General features: G+C 46.3%; 1 protein-coding gene across 3 annotated transcripts in view; it reads left to right on the plus strand.

Annotated features, from left to right (window-relative positions):
- The window catches only part of LOC111155978 (pyridoxal dependent decarboxylase domain containing 1), a 53,186-nt gene that overhangs the window by 27,333 nt on the left and 6,480 nt on the right, over positions 1-19,373 (plus strand). For all 3 annotated transcript variants that reach the window (XM_022516473.1, XM_022516474.1, XM_022516475.1), the window contains 9 exons: positions 543-621; positions 2,927-3,011; positions 3,905-3,953; positions 4,250-4,351; positions 5,172-5,297; positions 9,102-9,152; positions 14,442-14,505; positions 17,603-17,691; positions 18,577-18,682. In XM_022516473.1, the coding sequence (XP_022372181.1) occupies positions 543-621; positions 2,927-3,011; positions 3,905-3,953; positions 4,250-4,351; positions 5,172-5,297; positions 9,102-9,152; positions 14,442-14,505; positions 17,603-17,691; positions 18,577-18,682 (751 nt within the window). The remainder of the gene's footprint in view (positions 1-542; positions 622-2,926; positions 3,012-3,904; positions 3,954-4,249; positions 4,352-5,171; positions 5,298-9,101; positions 9,153-14,441; positions 14,506-17,602; positions 17,692-18,576; positions 18,683-19,373) is intronic.

Consider the following 19,373-nt stretch of genomic DNA (forward strand, 5'->3'; position numbering starts at 1 on the left):
TTTAAAGATTTTATTTAGTTATTTATTTGACAGACAGAGATCACAAGTAGGCAGAGAGGCAGGCAGAGAGAGAGAGGAGGAAGCAGGCTCCCCGCTGAGCAGAGAGCCCGATGTGGGGCTCGATCCCAGGACCCTGGGATCATGACCTGAGCCGAAGGCAGAGGCTTTAACCCACTGAGCCACCCAGGCGCCCCATATAAGCAGTTTTTAACTTTGATCTCATTTAAGTGATTTTTGTACTTAGTCTTCAAGGTAAACTATTTGATTTTTGTCTCTGTGATCAGGGAAAATAGAAAAATGGTCAAGAATAAGAGTTGAGCCTGAGTGGTTCAGTTGGTTAAGCATCTGACTTTTGATCTCAGCTTAGGTCTTGATCTCAGGGTCATAGTGTGGAGCCTACTTTAAAAAAAAAAGAAAAAAGGATAACTGATTTGCATGATTTATTTTGAGAGTCATCTGCTTCTTTTGAAAGTTAGAATTTTTTATTGTATAGCTTTTTATGCAAGTTGCTTCATGTTTTTATGGTTTGCCTTTTTATCTAGGATGTTGCCTTCCTGGAGAAACTGATTAAAGATGATATAGAACGAGGAAAACTGCCCCTGTTGCTTGTAGCAAATGCTGGTGGGTATTATGAACTGATTCTACCGTTTCAGATATGAGAGGAAGACTAGGTACTTAGCCTTAAAAACAAAAAGTCTAAAGTAATGTTTGTGCGCCACATGGTTAGGGTAGTTTGTATCAGCACCGTGGTGAGAATTACAGTACTACACTGGGCTCCTTTGATTCCCTTTAACTGTGGGTTTGTTTGGGGAGTCAGTTTATTGGGTGTGTGTCTGTTCTCATTTAGGTTGTAAGTACTTCTCTCTTTCATGTGCTTCCTTTCTAAATTGAATTTTATTATTTTATTTATTTATTTATCTGACACAGAGAGAGGGAGATCACAAGCAGGCAGAGAGGCAGGCAGAGAGAGAGAGGGGGAAGCAGGCTCCCCGCTGAGCAGAGAGCCCGAAGTGGGGCAAGACCCTGAGACAGGGACCCAAGCCGAAGGCAGAGGCTTAACCCTCTGAGCCACCCAGGCGCCCCTCTAAATTGAATTTTTAAATGTCATCCTTAAATGTCCACCTTGAACATGGCAGTTCAACCACCCCTTTCTGCTCTGCTTCCCTCATCGTATTTAGCATTGTACTTGAAGCTCTAGACAGTGCGTAAGGCAAGAAAAATAATGATGTGACGCACGTACTAGAAAGAACCAGCTGTCTTTACTTGCAGATGGCATGATTATATAGACAGAAAGTCATAAGGAAACTACAGAAAAGCCATTGGCTTTTCTGCAAATTTTCTGCAAATTTCTGAAAATAAGCAAATTGATCAGGGTTGCAGGATTTCTGTATACCAGCAACAAACCATTGAAATTCAATTAAAAATGCCATTCATAATAGCATCAAAAAAATGAAAACTTTATGGATAAATGTAATAAAATATATGCAAGATTTGTACACTGAAAACTATAAATGTTGCTGAGAGAAATTCAAGAATGATACAGCATACGCATCTGTGGAAAGACTCAATATTATGAAGTCTTAATCTGCCCAAATTAATCTGTAGATTCTACAGATCAGTCTCTATCAAAATTTCAGCAGGCTTCAATTTCTTCCAGAAGTTGATAAGCCAATTCTAAAATTTATGTGGAAATACAGAGGATTTGAGGATAGCCAAAATAATTTTGAAAAAGAACAAAATTCAAAGACTCGGGCTATATCTGGCTTTTAGACTTAGTATAAAGCCACAGATAATCAGGACAGTGTGGGATTAATTGAAGACAATAGAGTTTAGAAATAGACTTACATGTACAGGGTCACTTGACGTGTTACAAAGATGCCAAGGTATTTCAAAGGAAGAAAGGTAGGTCTTTTCCACCAATGATCTTGGGACAAGGAGATAGGCACATGGGAAAAAAAAAAAAAACTGAACCTTTTGCTTACCTCACTCTGTATACAAAAATCAGTTAGAATTGGTTTATAGACCTAAATTCTGCAAAAGAACCACTTGCAGTGGTTGTGTTTGTTGAGGCAGTTGGTGAGGATTTGCAACCTAATAAGGTGGGATTCTGGTAACTGGAAGTTTGGGACAGTCAGGAGAAAGCACTGAGTCCTGTTTTACTCACGCTCTGGGAAGAGGGACCCGCCTATCCAGCCTGTAGTATAAATGGACTTAACAAGGGGACAGGGTAAAGCACTCATGTGTGTTTCAGCTGACTTTAGAGTGCATGTTCTATATTAAAACAAAGAACCTCTCGTATTGAGTTAAAAAAAAAAAAAACCCGCAAATTTATTTACATTTATAATAGACACACCTACATAAAAATAACCCAGAAAGTGACAAAAAGCAAGCGTGAAAACGGGTATCTTGGGCACATAGTGACAGAACGAAAGTACTGTAGGCGTGTTAGTGTGAGATAAGGTAGACTCCACACTAATTACAATGCATGTAATCCACTAAGACACAGCAGTTACGAATGCTGATGAGCATAACTGAAATAGATAAAGGAAAACCTTGGGAAAAATTGATAAAATACAAGCATAAATGGACAAACCCACTATCTTAGTGAGAGATTTGAATACCTTTCTCCTGAAAGAACATCAAGTAGATAGGAAAAAAAAAAAAGCTTTAATAAAGAGGTTTTAAGTAACAGCATTAACAAGCTTGCTTCTATAGATACATAAAACAGAGACTACGCACACGTCGGAATTTGAATAACCAATTTGTAAAAGTTGATTTTAAGCCAGTTCACATAGCTAATCTCAGTAAAACGGATATAATGTTACTTCCTTCTGAGAGATAATGTATTTCAAAGCTTCTATCATGCTGTAAAGACTCAGAAAGTACTTGTTCCTTTTAGTATCCTTTTTTGTGTATTTCGTCCTAGGAACTGCGGCAGTAGGACACACAGACAAGATTGGACGTTTGAAAGAACTCTGTGAGCAGTATGGCATATGGCTTCACGTGGAGGGGTGAGTGGAGGGCGAGGTTGGCTCTCTGGTGGGCCTGTGCGCAGTGCTCATCAGGGGCGGGCGTCCAGGCTCTTAACTTTGTTGTTAACGTTTATCTCTAAGGACTCTTTGGGATTGGTAGTAAAGGTAATAAAATAACCCAGAGTGGCGTGAGCGAGAAGAGATTTTATTGGCTTACATAACTAGAAAGATGGTGTTAGGATTATTTTAGGCACAGCATCAGCCAGGGCTCGGCATCTTCCTGCCCCCACCCTCTGCCCCAGTCACTGGGCCTCATTTCCTCTGTGGTGCTTCCTATAGAGACTTTGCGATGTTGGTGCAAAGTAGTTGCAGTGGCCACAGCTTGCTCTCCAGGTTTTTGTCCTGAGGGTCAGAAGTCCCAGCAAAAGTCTCCTACTGAGTCCCTCACCGTGGCCAAGGAAAGGTACCACTTCCATCATGTAGGTGATATGCTTGCCCGTGGAGCAGGTGGTGGTGTCTCCACCCAGAGCTGTGGTCTGATGGAGGAGGTGGGGGTGGTTTCCCAGAATGGCTTAGGGGAGGATAATGGGCAGCTACAGGAAACCATCCCCGGCACACCATATGGGCTGGGTTATTTTGTCACTCTGGGAAAGCACTGATGACTGGAAAATAATAGGTTTTGAAAGATAAAAAATAAGACAGCCATTACGTTGCATCAGCAGGTGACATCCCCTGAAACACATTTGATTTAAGTGCATTTTCAAGGTTTTGCTGAAATTTGTATATATGCATTTTCTGGTGATACACTTATAACCCCGCTGAAAGACATTTTAATGTCAGTTTGAAACAGCACAGCCTTTTTTTTTTTTTTTTAAGTATAAACTGAGTGAATAAGCAGCAATAAATAATTTGTTGTTTTTTTTTTTTCCCAGTGTGAATCTGGCAACCTTGGCTCTAGGTTATGTCTCCTCATCAGTGCTGGTATGTGACTGATTTAATAAATATTGTGTTTTTAAGAAGGATTTAAAATCACTTAATCCCCAAGGCGCCTGGGTGGCTCAGTTGGTTAAGCATCCAACTCTTGATTTCGGCTCCCGTCTTGATCTCAAGGTCATGGGTTCAAGCCTTGTGTTGGGCTCTGTGCTGGGCATGGAGCCTACTTAAAGACAACAGCAACAATCCCTGATGGCTTTTCATGTTTTTTAATGATTGGAGGAGGGTGTTGGGTTTAATGGATTCTGATAGTCTGTAGCAAAAAGTTGTTTTCTCTTTGGTAGGCTGCAACCAAATGTGACAGCATGACATTGACTCCAGGTCCATGGCTGGGTTTGCCAGCTGTCCCTGCAGTCACCCTTTATAAACACGACGATCCAGCCTTGGTAAGCTCGCTCTCACTGGGAGGGACTGGGGAGTGGCTAATAATCACTCTGGAGTCTGGGAGCAAAACATGGAAAAAGTGAAAAATTTCCTTAATGCCAGTTCTGTGACTTTTTTTTTTTAATCAAAAAAATATTTCTAACATAAATGAAACAGTACTGTGTATGTTTTTTTAATTTATTCTCATAGGCACCCATGTGTATGAAGAACGTTTTATGACAGTTTATGACTGTGTAATATTCTCTTACTTACCTCGATTTAATCATTCTCCATTTGTCAACTTTGAGGATGTTTTCAAATTTTTGTTACTAAAATAATGAGCATGTTTCTGTACTTCAAATTATTTCCTTAGAAAGGGTTCCCAGAAGTGACCTAACTATTAAAAGTCATTAAAGCTCTCGATCTCCATTATCTAGAAGATTGTAGCGTATTTTTCCTAAGAAGTGTTTCTTAATAGTCGATCCCTCAGTGACAGGCCTATGCAAAATAAGCTTTGAGTGATTCTTACTAAAGCAGTTAATGTCTTGCTCAGTTGATAATGGTCCCCTGTTTGAGGACACTCAGAACAGCTTTGGCTCTGGGACGGGACCCATCTGGATTCTCATCCTGGCTTTGCTACATCTGAGCTGTGAACCCTTGAAAGCAAGTTCTCTGACTTGGGTTGTCTAGAATACTCCCCTCCTGGGGCCTTTAGGTGATCAGACAAATAAGGCCAGTCAAGTGCCTGCTGTAGCATCTGACACACACTAAGTGCAGAGGAAAATGGTGTCTAATCTGTGTCTTCATTGGCTTTGACCACTAAAACCATATTGGCTTCTTTAGACTTTAGTTGCCGGTCTTACATCAAACAAGCCAGCAGACAAACTCCGTGCCCTGCCGCTGTGGTTGTCTTTACAGTACTTGGGGCTTGATGGGATTGTGGAGAGGATTAAGCACGCCTGCCAGCTGGTGAGTAGAAACCTCAGGTTTGAATGAGCCACCAATACTGTGGCAAAAGCAGTGACAGAAAACTGCCCCATTGCCTCACCCGCTGTCCATGACCTTGTTGCCTGGATTTGGCTTCTCCTAAGTGACCAGAGAGCATGCGTACATTTCCTGTGCAAAGTTCTGGGAGGGACTGCAGGGGTGTCCCAGCAGTTGCGTCCACAGACATGAGTTCAGAGGAATGCTCATGTGAACACAGGATGAGAGAAGGAGTCACAAGATGAGAGCCAAGGATTGGAGAAGGAAGCAAAAGGGGGTGATGGGGGAGGGTGGTAAATGAGGCCCCTGACTGGCTGTCTCTTGAGGGGGGAGGAAATATGGCTGCTAGGGGTTGATGATAGATGGGCTGCGTACTTTTTTTTTTTAAGATTTTATTTATTTATTTGACAGACAGAGATCACAAGTAGGCAGAGAGAGGGGGAAGCAGGCTCCCTGCTGAGCAGAGAGCCCGATGCGGGGCTCGATCCCAGGACCCTGGGATCATGAGCCGAGCCAAAGGCAGAGGCTTTAACCCACTGAGCCACCCAGGCGCCCCTGGGCTGCATATTTTTAATACCAGCTGGTTTGGGCTCCCAAATGGCAAGGCTCTAGGGACAGTTCTGTAATTTTCCTTCCTTCCATATGAGGTGTTCTCATTGTGAAGATGTAATTACGCTCTAGTTTAGATAGCAAAGAAAGTCATGTTTGTGCCGTTTGAGAGCTGAGTCTGGAAGCTTGACGTCGCCTGTTTGCTTACCTGGTAGACGGGTGATGTAGTAAGAGATTGTAGGACTGAATGAGCTCAGACTGTGAGGCTCTTAGAGTAGTGCTTGATCCTGTGCAGACGGATTTAAAAATCTTTGTTTTAAATGTGTTCTGTGGAATCGATACTTCTTCATGTGTCATTTTTATGTTTAGGGGAAGCTAGTGTCTTCGCGTCCCTATAGCAGCTGTCTTTGGGTTTGTCATGTCAGGATCGTTCATTCTAACACTCATTTCTAATGCAGCAGAAACACTGTAAATGAAGTAGTTTGATTTTTACATGAGATGATTTTGAGGTTTCTGTTCATTAGGTTTACAGGAGCACATTTTGGAAAAAATGTGGTCACTGGACCGTCGGCTCATGTCTTGAGGTTTGGTTGTTCAGAAGGGAGAGGCCTTTATTGCCGTGGTAACTCGGGCACTGCAGGGAAGGTCTGGGCGTCAGGGGAGGGCTCCTCAACTCCCTCAGGCTTGCAGAGCACAGGAAAATAATGAGACGTCCGCTCCCAAGCCCTTGAGGTCACTGCGGCTCTGTCTTCCTGCAAGCAAGCGCCGTAGCTGGTCCCAGGACCGTCGAGCGCCTCTGATGGCCTGTCGGTGACTCCCCGCTGCTCCGAGTGCGCATGAGACTGCGGGGACTCGTAGCACATGTGTTATCTGTACGGTCATGCCTCTCCGGGTATCCTCCTCCTCCGCTTCCTCCCGTCATCATCGTCCTCATCCACCTCCTGGAAAGCAGCTACAGAGCGTTTACTCTGCACACAGCAGTGCGCGTGCACGGTCTCATTCGAACGTTCCTAGACGTGAAGGCCACGGGTAACGGCGTACTGGGTAGTTTTCATGAGGGGTTTTCCAGTGTCTGATGCTCAGTAAATAACTGCGGAATGAATGAACCCAACGCCGTGAAGTAGCTGCTTGTTGATCCCACATCAATAACGAGACCTGGGACGGAGCTAGCAGTGCAATGAGGAGGGGGTCATCGCACAGGCAATGCACATGGTGTTCTAGAGGCTGTTTCCAGGCTCCTGCTGAACAACCCTGTCAGATAGCTACCCTCCTGGTTTTCTCATCGACGGACCCAAAGCACAGAGAGGCTGAACAAGGTGTCCAAGGTCATAGCTAATAAGTGGCAGATGGACTTGGGCCTTGTCCTGTAGGTGAGATTTTGAACTCAGGTGTGCGTATTATAGACCCATTCTCTGAACAGCATTTCCTCGCTTACCTTGGCTCTTCTTCCCCAGTGTCCTGTTCTGTGTCTTGTGTGCCTTTGCACTCAGTAGCTTTGTGGGGGGGTTTTGAGCTCTAACTGCGATGTAACGTTTTATCAGTCTCCGGAGGACAGCCTAATGAACAGCATAACAAACCGGTGTTTGTGTATACTGGGAAGTAATCGCCACAGTTGCAAGTCCAGTTAACACGTGTCACTATTCATTGTTACAGAATTATCTTCGGTTGTGATGAGGACTTTCAAAATTTACTCTCAGCGATTTGCAGATAAGCAGTATAGTTCAGAACCATCGTTACCATGCTGAACATGACATCCCTGTGACTGACTTATTTTACAACTGGAAATTTGTATCTTTGAACCACCTTTACCCATCTTTCCCAGCTCCCATCCCCTGCCTCTGGCGGCCACCAGCCTGTTCTCTGAATTTATGAGCTTGTGGGTTTTTTGTTTTCTTTTAGATGCCCGCATACGTGATATCATACAGTATTTGTCTTTCTTGTCTCACTTATTTCACTTAACATATTGTCCTGAAGGTCCCTTCAGGTTGTCACAAATGGCAAGATTTCATTCTTTTTTATGGTGAATAAAACTTCGTTGTGTGTGTATGTTCTGCACTACCTCTTCTTTATTCACGCATGCATGGATGGACACTCAGGTTGTTTCTTTATCTTGGCTGTTGGAAACAATGCTGCAGTGAACGTGGGGGTGCAGTTTTCTTTTCAAATTGGAGGTTTTTGCTTTGTCTGGATAAATATCCAGAAGTGGAATTGCTGAATCATACGGTGGTTCTGTTTTTAAATCTTTGAGGAACCCCCGTACGGTTTTCCATAGGGGCTGTGCCAGTTTGCGTTCCACCAGTAGTGCTCCAGGATTTGCCATTTTCTCCACATTCTTGCCCACCTTTGTTGTATCTTTTCTCTTTGATACTGGCCATTCTGACAGACGCAGGGTGACATCTCATTGTGGTTTTGACTTGCATTTCCCTGATGAGGGGTGATACTGAGCATCTGTTCGTGTGCCTGTTGGCCATCTGGATGTCTTCTTCGGAAAAATCTCTATTCAGATCTTCCCATTGTTTAATCAGATTTTGGTTTTTTCCCCTTGAGTTGTAGGACATTATTTTGGACATTAACTCCTTATTAAATAATTTATTTGCAAGTGTCTTCTCCCATTCAGTAGGCTGACTTTTCATTTTGGTGTTGGTTTCCTTTGCTGCACAGAAGCTTTTCAGTTCGATACAGTTGTTCATTTTTGAACTTGTTGCCATGTACTGAGTAGGTTTTGAAAGAATGAATAACTTATGTTGCTAATATGACAAATTCACTTGTGTCTTATAGAAAAAGCTTTTCTAGAAGCACTACATGTAACTTTCAACTGAAACATGGGGGAACGTTTGCAGTTGTTGAAAAGCAAGAATCGGCAGCCTAACTCAGGAGCCATTAACTGACAGATTTGCCGGCCTTCAAAGACCCTCCTGAAAACCAGTTCTTAATATGTTATGCTTGGGGCGCCTGGGTGGCTCAGTGGGTTAAGCCTCTGCCTTCGGCTTAGGTCGTGATCTCAGGGTCCTGGGATCGAGCCCTGGATCGGGCTCTCTGCTCAGCGGGGAGCCTGCTTCCTCTTCTCTCTCTGGGTGCCTCTCTGCCTGCTTGTGATCTTTCTGTGTCGAGTAAATAAGTAAAATCTTTAAAAAAAAAAAGAAAAAAGTTATGTTTATCTACTGAAATTATAAGTAATTATTAAATACATATAATGTAATGAAATTATAGTGATTATTAGCTGTTTTTTGTCTTTTGCAGAGTCAGCGGTTACAAGAAAGTTTGAAGAAAGTGAACCACATCAAAATCTTGGTACAGTATATAATTTGATCTGTTTTTGAAGTGAATAGTTCAGGTTCAAGTTAGAATGATCATTGTGACAATTCTAATAAAACTGCACTCTCTGGAAGAGAATCATGATGACTTTAAGTCTGTAGAAAGCTTAAACCTTAGAAATTTTTACCATTTGCTGAACCCCTTTGGTCCTTTTCATATAATCATTTGTAGTCTTATTCTGTTAAAATTTAGAAATGCGCAAAGAACTCACAAACATGATTGACTTCACTGCCAGCGATTTTAAAACACCCATCTTCCTGATATGAAAAGTCATTTTGTCTCTCACAGTATTTTGACGACATTTTCAGAAACCTTCTGACACCAGAGTTTTCATTTGCACCGAGTGGGGAGTAAGGAAGAGATAAGCACGTGACCTTGCTCTTGTCTTCCCCTGGTATCTCCCTACGAGATGCCAGACTCTATCAGAGAGTGCTGTCTCGGGGTAGTTACCAGACCAGGAGGTGAGGATTTAGCAGAACTAATAACCAAGTATCAGTTCAGGCTTGAATATTGGCATGTTTTGCTTCACTGCATTTTCGAATTCCAGAAGATGTAAGTCAGATTCTAATTTAAAACAGGGTCACTGGCTGCTGCAGGACACGGTTAAGTGTAAAACTAATACTTGAGTTAGTTTGGGGTCAAGTTAATACAGTAGATTATCATTTAGTACACGATTTCCGTTACGTGCCGGATGGGGGCTGCTCTACGTTTGCTTCAGAGTAAGAGCTTGGAGCTCAGTTGACCTGAGATGACCCAAGTTCTAGCTTGGAAGAGGATAGTGGCCCATTGGAGAAGCAGAGAGATGTATGTAAATCAGGAGACTTGGGTTCTAATTTCAGCAGTAGTGCTGAGGCCCTGTGACACTGACTCACTCTCTTAACTGCCTAAGCCTGTGAGCTCAGTTGTCAGTGAAGGTATGTTGGTTGGACTCCTTTAGTAAACAGAAAAGCCCAGACTATGGACTAGCAGGAGCAAGGTGGCAGGAGTCACAGCAGTGCTGGGCCAGTGGACTTTCTTTCCCTCCCTTGCTGAGCCCACTTGGGCTCCTCATGTCCCTTCTCCCTCCTTATCCTCCTCCAGGCTGGGAGATTGTGCTGGTGCTGGTTAATCACCAGTGGGTTTGGGGCATCTGTGTAAGGCCCGGGAACCCTGACCCAGCCCTCCTTCCAGTGGATGCTTTTCTCCGGAGACGTACAGCTGCTGGCCAGCCCCGTGCAGCACTGCAGCGGCGGTAACCGTCCTCCTCCCAGCTGCTGGGAGTGAGATGCGTGCTGTGCGCTGTGTCCGGCGCTGAGCCTGGGCGTTCGTTCAGTTACCCCTCACTGTAGTCTCTCCATTCTAGCTGGAAACACTGTCCCTTTCCCTTCTTTTCATTTCATTTCACTCGTTTCTTACCCTTCAGATCTGAGTTCAAATACCATGTCTTCAGGGGCGCCTAGGTGGCTCAGTTGGTTGAGCATCCAACTTCTGATTTCCGCTCGGGTCATGATCTCCGGATCCTAGGACTGAACCCCTAGGCAGGCTCTACATTCAGCTGGGAGTCTGCTCAAGGATTCTCTATCTCCTCCTCCTGCCCTGTTCGTGCTCTCTCCTCCTACCCGCCCCTCTCAAATAAATAAGTAAATCTTAAAAAAACAAAAAAAAAAAACAAAAAAAAACACCAAATGTCATGTCTTCAGAGAGGCCCTGCTTGACCGTCCTGTGTAAACCAGCCTTGCCACTGTCCGTCACTCTGTCCCCTGGGTGTGTCCTTCATTGCAGTTATTACCTGAGACATTTCTGTGTTCCTTGTTTGTTTTGCTTTGTAAAGGCAGCGACTTTTGTCTTTTGGCTTTTTCATACTGTGCCAAGTTTAGGATTTGGCCGGGAGTAGGTATTAAGCATGAATAATAAATTCACTCTGTGAGTTGGTCACAATGGCTGTCCCCTCTTTCCTGGTGAGGAAGCAGGCACAGAGCAGTTCAGTGACTTGCTCAGGCCACACAGCTAGGACATGGTGGAGCTCGGATTCACACCACAAGGCCCGTGTTCTTAACCAGGGGGCCGTTCTGTTCCCAGTCAGTTTTCAGGAGAACTTACTGTTTGTCCTGCTTCGGTGACGGGTTACGAAGAGCAGATCAGATAATGTGAGACAAAGCGGGATGAAGAATGTAAGGCCTCATGAACTACCAGTCATCACTGGATGGTTTTGCTTTGGGTCTTTGGGCGGCGCTGCCATAGAATCCCAGGCATTGAGTCCTCACCGGGCGTCCCTGTGGCGGAGTGACGCCACTTCTCTCTTCACTGTGGCTGCCTGTCCCGAGTCCCATCGTAGTAGGTGGCTGACCCAGGACTTGCACCCAGCGTGTCGAAGACGAGCCGTGTCTGCAGCATCGTAGCTCCTTCTCCAAGGCCCCGCCGGCATCTTCCCCCTGTCAGATGGCTGACCCTTCAGGAGCCGCCCGGTCCCGCAGCACAGCCGCACTTCCCCCGCTGCCCGGATACCTGGGGCCGCTGCCCGTTCCGCGGGGCGGAGCCCGTCTTCTCAGCAGCGGCGTTGTGGCCACTGTCTGACCGGCTCTGCGGGGTGCGTGGGCTATGCTCTAAGCTCAGCATTTAGGGGGAAGCTAATGTTTCCCCCTTACTCCTGAAACCTCACAGGGCCCCTGTGTACAGCTGACATTCCTGCTGGCTGTTAAGATCGTCTCCGTCCTTGGGTTCTGCTACTTTGACCGTGGTGGGTCTAAATGAGGATTTTCTAGAACTCCTGCTTGGGACTTGCACTTATTAAACGTGAGGGTTCCTTTTTTCCCTAATCGATTCTGTCAGGTTTGTTTTTTCAACTGTGACCTCTTTCTCCAGTCTTACCTCTGGACCTTGAGTTGGCAGCATACTGAACCTTGTCGCTCCGTGTTCGTCCGTCCCTCTGACACGTCCCATCGCTGCCTCTTTGCTGCTGCCTCGTGAGTTTCTCCAGGCCTTTCTTTGCTCCTGAGTGGCCTCTCATCTGCGTCAGCCATTCACTTTGTGTTTCAGTGACTTTTTCTTCCTTCCAACATGTTCTTTTTAGTTCTTGCTCAAGTTGATGCCTCGATTTTGGTCTTTTTTAATTGCTCCCGGTCTCCGTTTCTCTGTAAGCATGGTGGTTACCGTCTATTTCTGATTGTTGCTTAATCTTGGGTCACCCCTGGGTCGTGTTTGCTGATTCTGCTCCGTGTGTGTGTGTGTGACTGGTCATTGTCAGCCGGATGTGTGTGTGACTGGTCCGGGTCCGTGTCCTGCCGGGTCCACAGCTTTAGGACTCTTGTGCCACACAGGACATCAAGCCCGGTGCGATGTGCACCTGACGCTTTGGTCTCTCGTGAGAGAATTTTCTCTCCCTTTGCAGACAGAGCCTCAGGCAGCGGGAAGCTCTCTTGCTGACCAGCGGGTGGAGTTTTTCCTCTCAGGACCATCCTTCGAGGGTCCTTTAGCGCCATCCGCACATGGGCCTGAAGACACTAGATGTGAAAGCTGGCTTCCTGTATCTCCTCTCCTTCCTCCAGCCCTGGCTCGGCCGACAATATTCTTTGCTTTCTCTTCTTCCTGGGTTCACTGTTCTTGTGAGCCTAACCGTGGTTTAAAGGTTTTTTTGGGTTATCAGGATATTGAATCCAGCATTTCAGTCTGCCGTGTGCTAGAACCAGAATTCTGTGCACGTAACCCTGGACAGTATTTCTCATGCACTGACATTTGAGACCACCGAGCTCAAAGAAACAAGAAACCAAGGACTGTATTAAACTATATATAGAAGTCTCGGCACTCGAATCGTCCTGCCTTATCCTAAGTGAGAATGGGGGAATGGCTGTAGAAGTTTGCTGCTTTTGTGTCTATTTCCATCTTGGGTTTGCTCCATTCTATTCAGACATTCAGCCCCTCCAGCTTTGAAAGTATTACTAGATGTATTTACGTGACAGGTAGAGGAGATGACGGGTGAGCACAGGAACCAGCCCAGTCAATTGGTAGGTTGGATACACACACTGCTTGATCTAAGTCACATCCGTGTGGTCCTTTGAGAGGTTAGTAGGGAAGACCTTGGGCCAGCTCCTTCCTGGCTTTGCATGTTCGCATTTCTACCATGGAGAGCCTTGGAAGATAGGTTGGGGGATCTTTTTGTTGTTGTTTTAAAGATTTTATTTGAGAAACCATGAGCAGAAGGGGGGGCAGAGGGAGAGGGAGAAGCAGGCTCCCCGCTGAGCAGTGAGCCCAATGTGGGGCACAGTCCCTGGACCCTGAGATCATGACTTGAGCCAAAGGCAGATGCTTAACTGACTGAGCCACCCAGGCACCCTGGAAAATAGGAAATAGGTTTTATGACTAGAATTGTTGAATGCTCAGAGATGTTCTGTCCCTGTCTGCCATATTCTGTCAAGGGGCGTTGGTGTTCCCTTTGTATCCTGACCCTCTCATGGAGCTGATGGCGAGCTGTGTGTGTGTGCAATGGTGGACATGAACTCCATGCTGGCTTATCTTAATGCAGTGAATGTTTTTGTCTGTAATGAAATCTATTGATGAAGTTAGTCATCTGACCCCTGTCCCGAATATAAGGACCACTTCAGTGTTGGAGAAGATACGAAGCTTCAGCTCTGGACTGTGTTTATCCTCTTGCCGGGGAGACTTACATCCTGTTCTGAGAGTGTTACAACGTGAGAGTATTTTGTCTGTGAATATAAAAAGTTGCAGTCAGGGGCGCCTGGGTGTCTGCTCAGTTAAGTGTCCAGCTCTTGGTTCCACTCAGGTATTGGTCTCAAGAGTCGTGAGATCGAGCCCCATGTTGGGCTCCACACTGGGCATGGAGCCCATTCTTCCAACCCCCATGCCCTGCTCTCTAAAATCTTAAAAAAAGAAAAAAAGTTGCAGTCAGTCCGCTTGAGTTAGCGTTAATTTCTGGATTCTTAAAAGCTTCAGCTCTCCCAGCACTGATTCTGGTTATACTTTGTCCTTGCCTCCTTTGATCTTTAACGGCAGGCTTACGTTCAGGAGCGGCGCGGTGTCCTCCTGCTTTAATTTCAATGCATCCGTGTCAAGATGTCACAGTGCAGCAGAGCCTTCTCGGAGCCGGCTGAGAATTACTTCTATGAATTTTACTAAACCCTTGATTATTGTTTCTGTAGCAGCTGAAATTAACCTTTGAGTTTCACGTGTTAAGAAAACATGCTATCTGTAGCCTGTTGTTCAGACCCACAGTTTTATTTTGCAGGTGTTGCGATTTAATGTTACTTGGTAATAAGCAGATTCATTTTTCAGGTGGAAGATGAGCTCAGTTCTCCAGTTGTGGTGTTCAGGTTTTTCCAGGAATTACCAGGCTCAGGTAAGTGATTCTAAAATGTGTTATTTTTGTATTTGTGTTCAAGGGCTTCGAATTTTAAACCATTACAACGTATATAGATAGTCCAAAATATTTTGGCTGCTAAAATCTTCAGTCATTGTTTCAGAAAATGTTAATAATTTTCAGGGGCACCTGATTTTGGCTCAGGTCATGATCCTCACCTTGGGTGTAGAGCCTAAGATCCTCTCCCTCTCCGTCTGTCCCTCCCCACCCCACTCTTGCCCGTGTTTGCACTCACCCACTCTGGGAAAACAACGACACAACAACGACGACAACAACAACAAACCACCTCACAAAAACTCCAGGCCTAAATGCCTTAGCATTTTGCTAATCGTTTCCTATGATCAAAGCAGTGGTTTCCAAATGCTAGTCCCTAAACTAGCACTAAAATGAATGAGTAAGAGTCCCTTGAGAATAGAGATCTGGATACACACTTACATACCGTGAATGTGAGTATCTGAAGTAGGGCCCCCGAATCTCTTGTTTTTTTGTGCTTATCGTGGTTTATTTGTTAAGTACTTTAAAATACAAGGTAAACAGATATTAAAGACATGGGCAGAGCCTTTTACGAAGATGGTGCTGAAAGCTAAGAAGGAAGCCCCTGCCCCTCCCAAAGCCGAAGCCAAAGCAAAGTCTTTGAAGGCCAAGAAAGCGGTGCTGAAAGGTGTCCACAGTCACAAAAAAAAAAGAAGATCCGCACATCACCTACGTTCTGACGACCTAAGACTCTGCGTCTCCGAAGGCAGCCCAAATACCCTGGAAAGAGCGCCCCCAGGAGAAACAAACTTGATCACTATGCTGTCATCAAGTTCCCCCTGACTACTGAGTCAGCCATGAAGAAAATAGAAGAAGACAACAACACACTTGTGTTCATTGTGGATGTCAAGGCCAACAAGCACCAGATCAAACAGGCTGTGAAGAAGCTCTAGGACATTGATGTAGCCAAGATCAACACCTTAATCAGGCCTGATGGAGAGAAGAAGGCATACGTTCGGCTGGCCCCTGACTATGACGCTTTGGATGTTGCCAACAAAATTGGGATCATCTAAACTGAGTCCAGCTGGCTAAATCTAAATACAGTTTTTTCAGGGATCGAGTCCCGCATCGGGCTCTCTGCTCAGCGGGGAGCCTGCTTCCCTCTCTCTCTCTCTGCCTGCCTCTCTGTCTACTTGTGGTCTCTGTCAAATAAAAAAAAAAAAAAAAAAACTTAAAGGCTGCCCAAGTGCCACCACCCTAGCGCAGGGCACGGTTAGGTGTCCCCTGGACAGCCACAGTACCCGCTGAACTGCTCTCTTACTTCTGTGTACTGCACACACCTCATTCCAGACCATTCTCTGAATGCAGAGTGGGTGGTGATGCATGTGGCAGTCCCGTGGTGCCTGGTCACTGCCCAGACCCTTCAGTATCTTACTGTTTCTGTTGAATTAAGTCCAAGCTTTGTACCTTGTGAGGCCTGTGGGGTCTACCCTTTGCTGTCTCTTTTAGGCCACGTCTTGTCTTGATCACTGTGCTTTAGTCAGATTGGTCTTGAGTTTCTAGAACATTCTGTTCTGTCCTAGAGCAAGACCTTTGCAATTGCTGTTCCCTTTGCTTCAAGCACATTGCCCCTCAGTCTTCTGGCTGGCTCCCTGTCTTCATTCAGGTCTCCAGAATGTCCAACCTCCTCAAAGAGGCCTTCCGTGTCTGTTCTGTCTTAGGTGACTATATCAGAGTCCCTACCTTCTTTCTTCACACCAGCAACAAAACACGTTGATTTCATTTTTTTTCTTTATGGTGTTTTTCAATAGAATAGAAACAGCAGGAAGACAGAAGCCTTGTCTGCCTTATATCCCACGTGCCCAGCACAGCACCTGGTACGAGCAGGCACCCAGACCATTCAAATGGAAGGAGATAATTTTTGTTGTGAGGCCCACTCTGGGCCCTCTGGGGTTCTGTTCTCTGATTTACCTCGCACAGTGGTTGATAAGACTTGGTGACTTAAAGTGTTAGAGTTTCATTTCCTCTCAAGGTTCCTTGAAAGAAGGACTTCTTTCTTTCTTCCATTTTTAATTTTTATTTATTTTTTTTTTTTTAAAAAGATTTTATTTATTTATTTGACAGACAGAGATCACAAGTAGGCAGAGAAGCAGGCAGAGAGAGAGGAGGAAGCAGGCTCCCTGCTGAGCAGAGAGCCCGAGGCAGGGCTCGATCCCAGGACCCTGGGATCATGACCTGAGCCGAAGGCAGAGGCTTTAACCCACTGAGCCACCCAGGCGCCCCTTTCTTCCATTTTTTAGAGATTAATTTTATTTATTTGTTAGAACAAGCAGGGGGAGCAGTGGGCAGAGAGAGCAGCAGGCAGAGGGAGAAGGTTTCCCACTGAGCAAGGAGCCCTATGTGGGACTTGATCCCAGGGCCATGGGAACATGACCCAAGCCAAAGGTGGACACTTAACCGACCGAGCCACCCAGGTGTCCTGAAAGAAAGACTTCTTAAATAAAATTAAGAATTCTATTTGTGAGACTATATTCAAGTATTATATTTTTCATGAGAAAAAAAATGTGGAAGCTTAAAACCCCCGATACACATGTTCAAAAAAGTTTAATTATGGTAAAAAGAAAAGTTTACCATCTTACGTGTACAGTTCAGTAGGGTTAAATGTATGCACGTTGTTGTCCAGCAGCTCTCCAGAACATTGACGTCTTAAAAACAAACTCCATACTCATTACACGCTAACTCCCCATTTCCGTCCTCCCTCCCAGCCCCTCGCGACCACCATCCACCTTCTGAGTTTGACTCTTGTGGGAACCTCCTATCACTGGAATGCTACAGCATGAGTCTTTGTAGTAACCGGCTTGTTTCACTTAGTGGAATGTCCTCAAGGGTCATCCCTATTGAGCTTGTGAGAGAACCGAACCTCCTTCCTTTTTGAAGATGACCATGTTTTGTTTACTCATTTATCACAAGCTACACATTTTAGTTTCTGTAATGTTTGCGACTTCTCTCCTGGGCTCATGTTGGGAGCTCAGTGAAGTAGGGTTTGAGGGGTGCATATAGAGCTGTGTTTCTAGAAGGTGAATCCCCTGTGTTCTGGTGTCAGATCCAGTGCCCAAAGCCATCTCCGTGCCCAACATGGCACCTTCAGCAGTCGGCCGGGAAAGACACTCCTGTGACGCCCTGAATCGCTGGGTAAGAACCGCGGTCCTGTGCCCTTTCTTCTCCAGCCCAGGTGGGGGCACACGTGCTCGTGTCGGGGAAGTCAGACCCCGGAGGGACGCTCCCGTGGAGGCACAGGGCTTCCCACCAGGGCTCTTGGGCTGCTGAGGACGGCTCGAAACCACGTGCCAAACGGGGACTGTGGGGCGGCCGCTTGGGCCTTGTGAGCGTCTGTAGCGGTGTTGGAGGGCTCGTGAGCCACACCCACCCCAGCACCTGGCCATCTGACGGCACAGACTGAGGACATTGTGCTCCTGCTGCCATTCGATGCAGAAATTGTGCTTCCCGGATTTGTGTGTAAAGAATGTTCTGAACAGTGTCAGGGTATCCACCACAGCCGTGTGGTGTAACGTGGGTCAGGCCCCACCTGGGGGCTTTGATGAGTCAGGATCCATTCACAACAGGCAGAACAGCCATTAGAAACCATGTCGCTGGGTGCTTATGGCAGAAAGGAAATGGTCATCGTAGCTTACATGAAAAGCTGCAGGTTACTGCCCGGTACGTAGAATGTCGTGTTTTATGGCAACAGAAAAAACAGACACCCGGGATGGGTCTATCAGATGTGAGCAGTGGGTGCTTCTCAGTGGTGTGCTGTGGGTAATTTTTATTTTATTCTTTTGGTTTGCCTGTATTTCCTAGATTTTTCTACACTGAAGTTGTATTTTTTGGCAACAAAAAGTGTAGAACTTTTAGTCCGTTTAAATGAAGTGGCCACAAGTATTCAAAGAAAATCAAAAGAATCCGGGGGCCTTGCCCCCAGGGAGCCTCCGGGCCTGGGGCTGAGTGGGTGAGGGTAGGTACGGAGACTGGCGGGTCCCTCCCTGGGGGAGCCTCGTCACTGTGCCCTTGTCCCTGCAGCTGGGAGAGCAGCTCAAACAGCTGGTGCCCACGAGCGGCCTCACGGTCATGGACCTGGAAGTGGAGGGCGTGTGCATCCGGTTCAGCCCTTTGATGACCGCGGCAGGTAACGGGTCTCTGTGGGTTGCCCGCGCTGGTTCTGGGAGCGGCGGTGAGCTGTGCGCGCAGTCCGGGCTGTGGCTTTGTTTGCTGTTCCGTGGGGTACTCCGCTCTGCCTTCGAAGGGGCTTTTTCTTTGCCTTTGCGCTATGCATAGGTAGATGAGTTTTCCAGAGTAACTTCTCAGAAATAGCCTTCTCCAGTCACTCGAGTCTCCCTGTGTTTTGGTGTCTTGGCGCCCTTCGCTGTCTCCTGCGTGGTGCTCAGTCTGCGCCGTGGAGCTGCGGACCCCAGGGCTGCCCTGCCTGCTGAGGTGCGGGTCTGTGGGGCGGAGGCCACGGCTGTGTCCCTCAGAGCTCCCCAGGCGGTTTGCACAGAGCCGTGGAGGCTGAGGGCCGCTGTCTTAGGTGTCACAGAAAGCGGGACGGCTGCAAGTACGTGGGCTCCCGCGATGGACTGTCCTGGGTGTGCGCCCGTCTTGGCCGTTTCACACGTGTGGGCGCCTCAGCAAGCGGCCTCCCGTCCAGACCCGCTTCCCACTGCCAGATGCCACCCGCCCGGGGTGGGGGGGGGTGGAGGTGGGGTCGCCTCCTGTCCTGGGACTGAGAAATCGCTGACAGATGCATTAAAAACTGTGATGATGCGGTTTTCTGAGATGATTTAAAAGATTTTCTGAAAATCTTTGATTTTTTTCTTTAT

Source organism: Enhydra lutris, unplaced genomic scaffold (genome assembly GCF_002288905.1).
Source record: "Enhydra lutris kenyoni isolate GAN:26980312 unplaced genomic scaffold, ASM228890v2 scaffoldscaffold45, whole genome shotgun sequence".
Classification (NCBI taxonomy): Eukaryota; Metazoa; Chordata; class Mammalia; order Carnivora; family Mustelidae; genus Enhydra; species Enhydra lutris.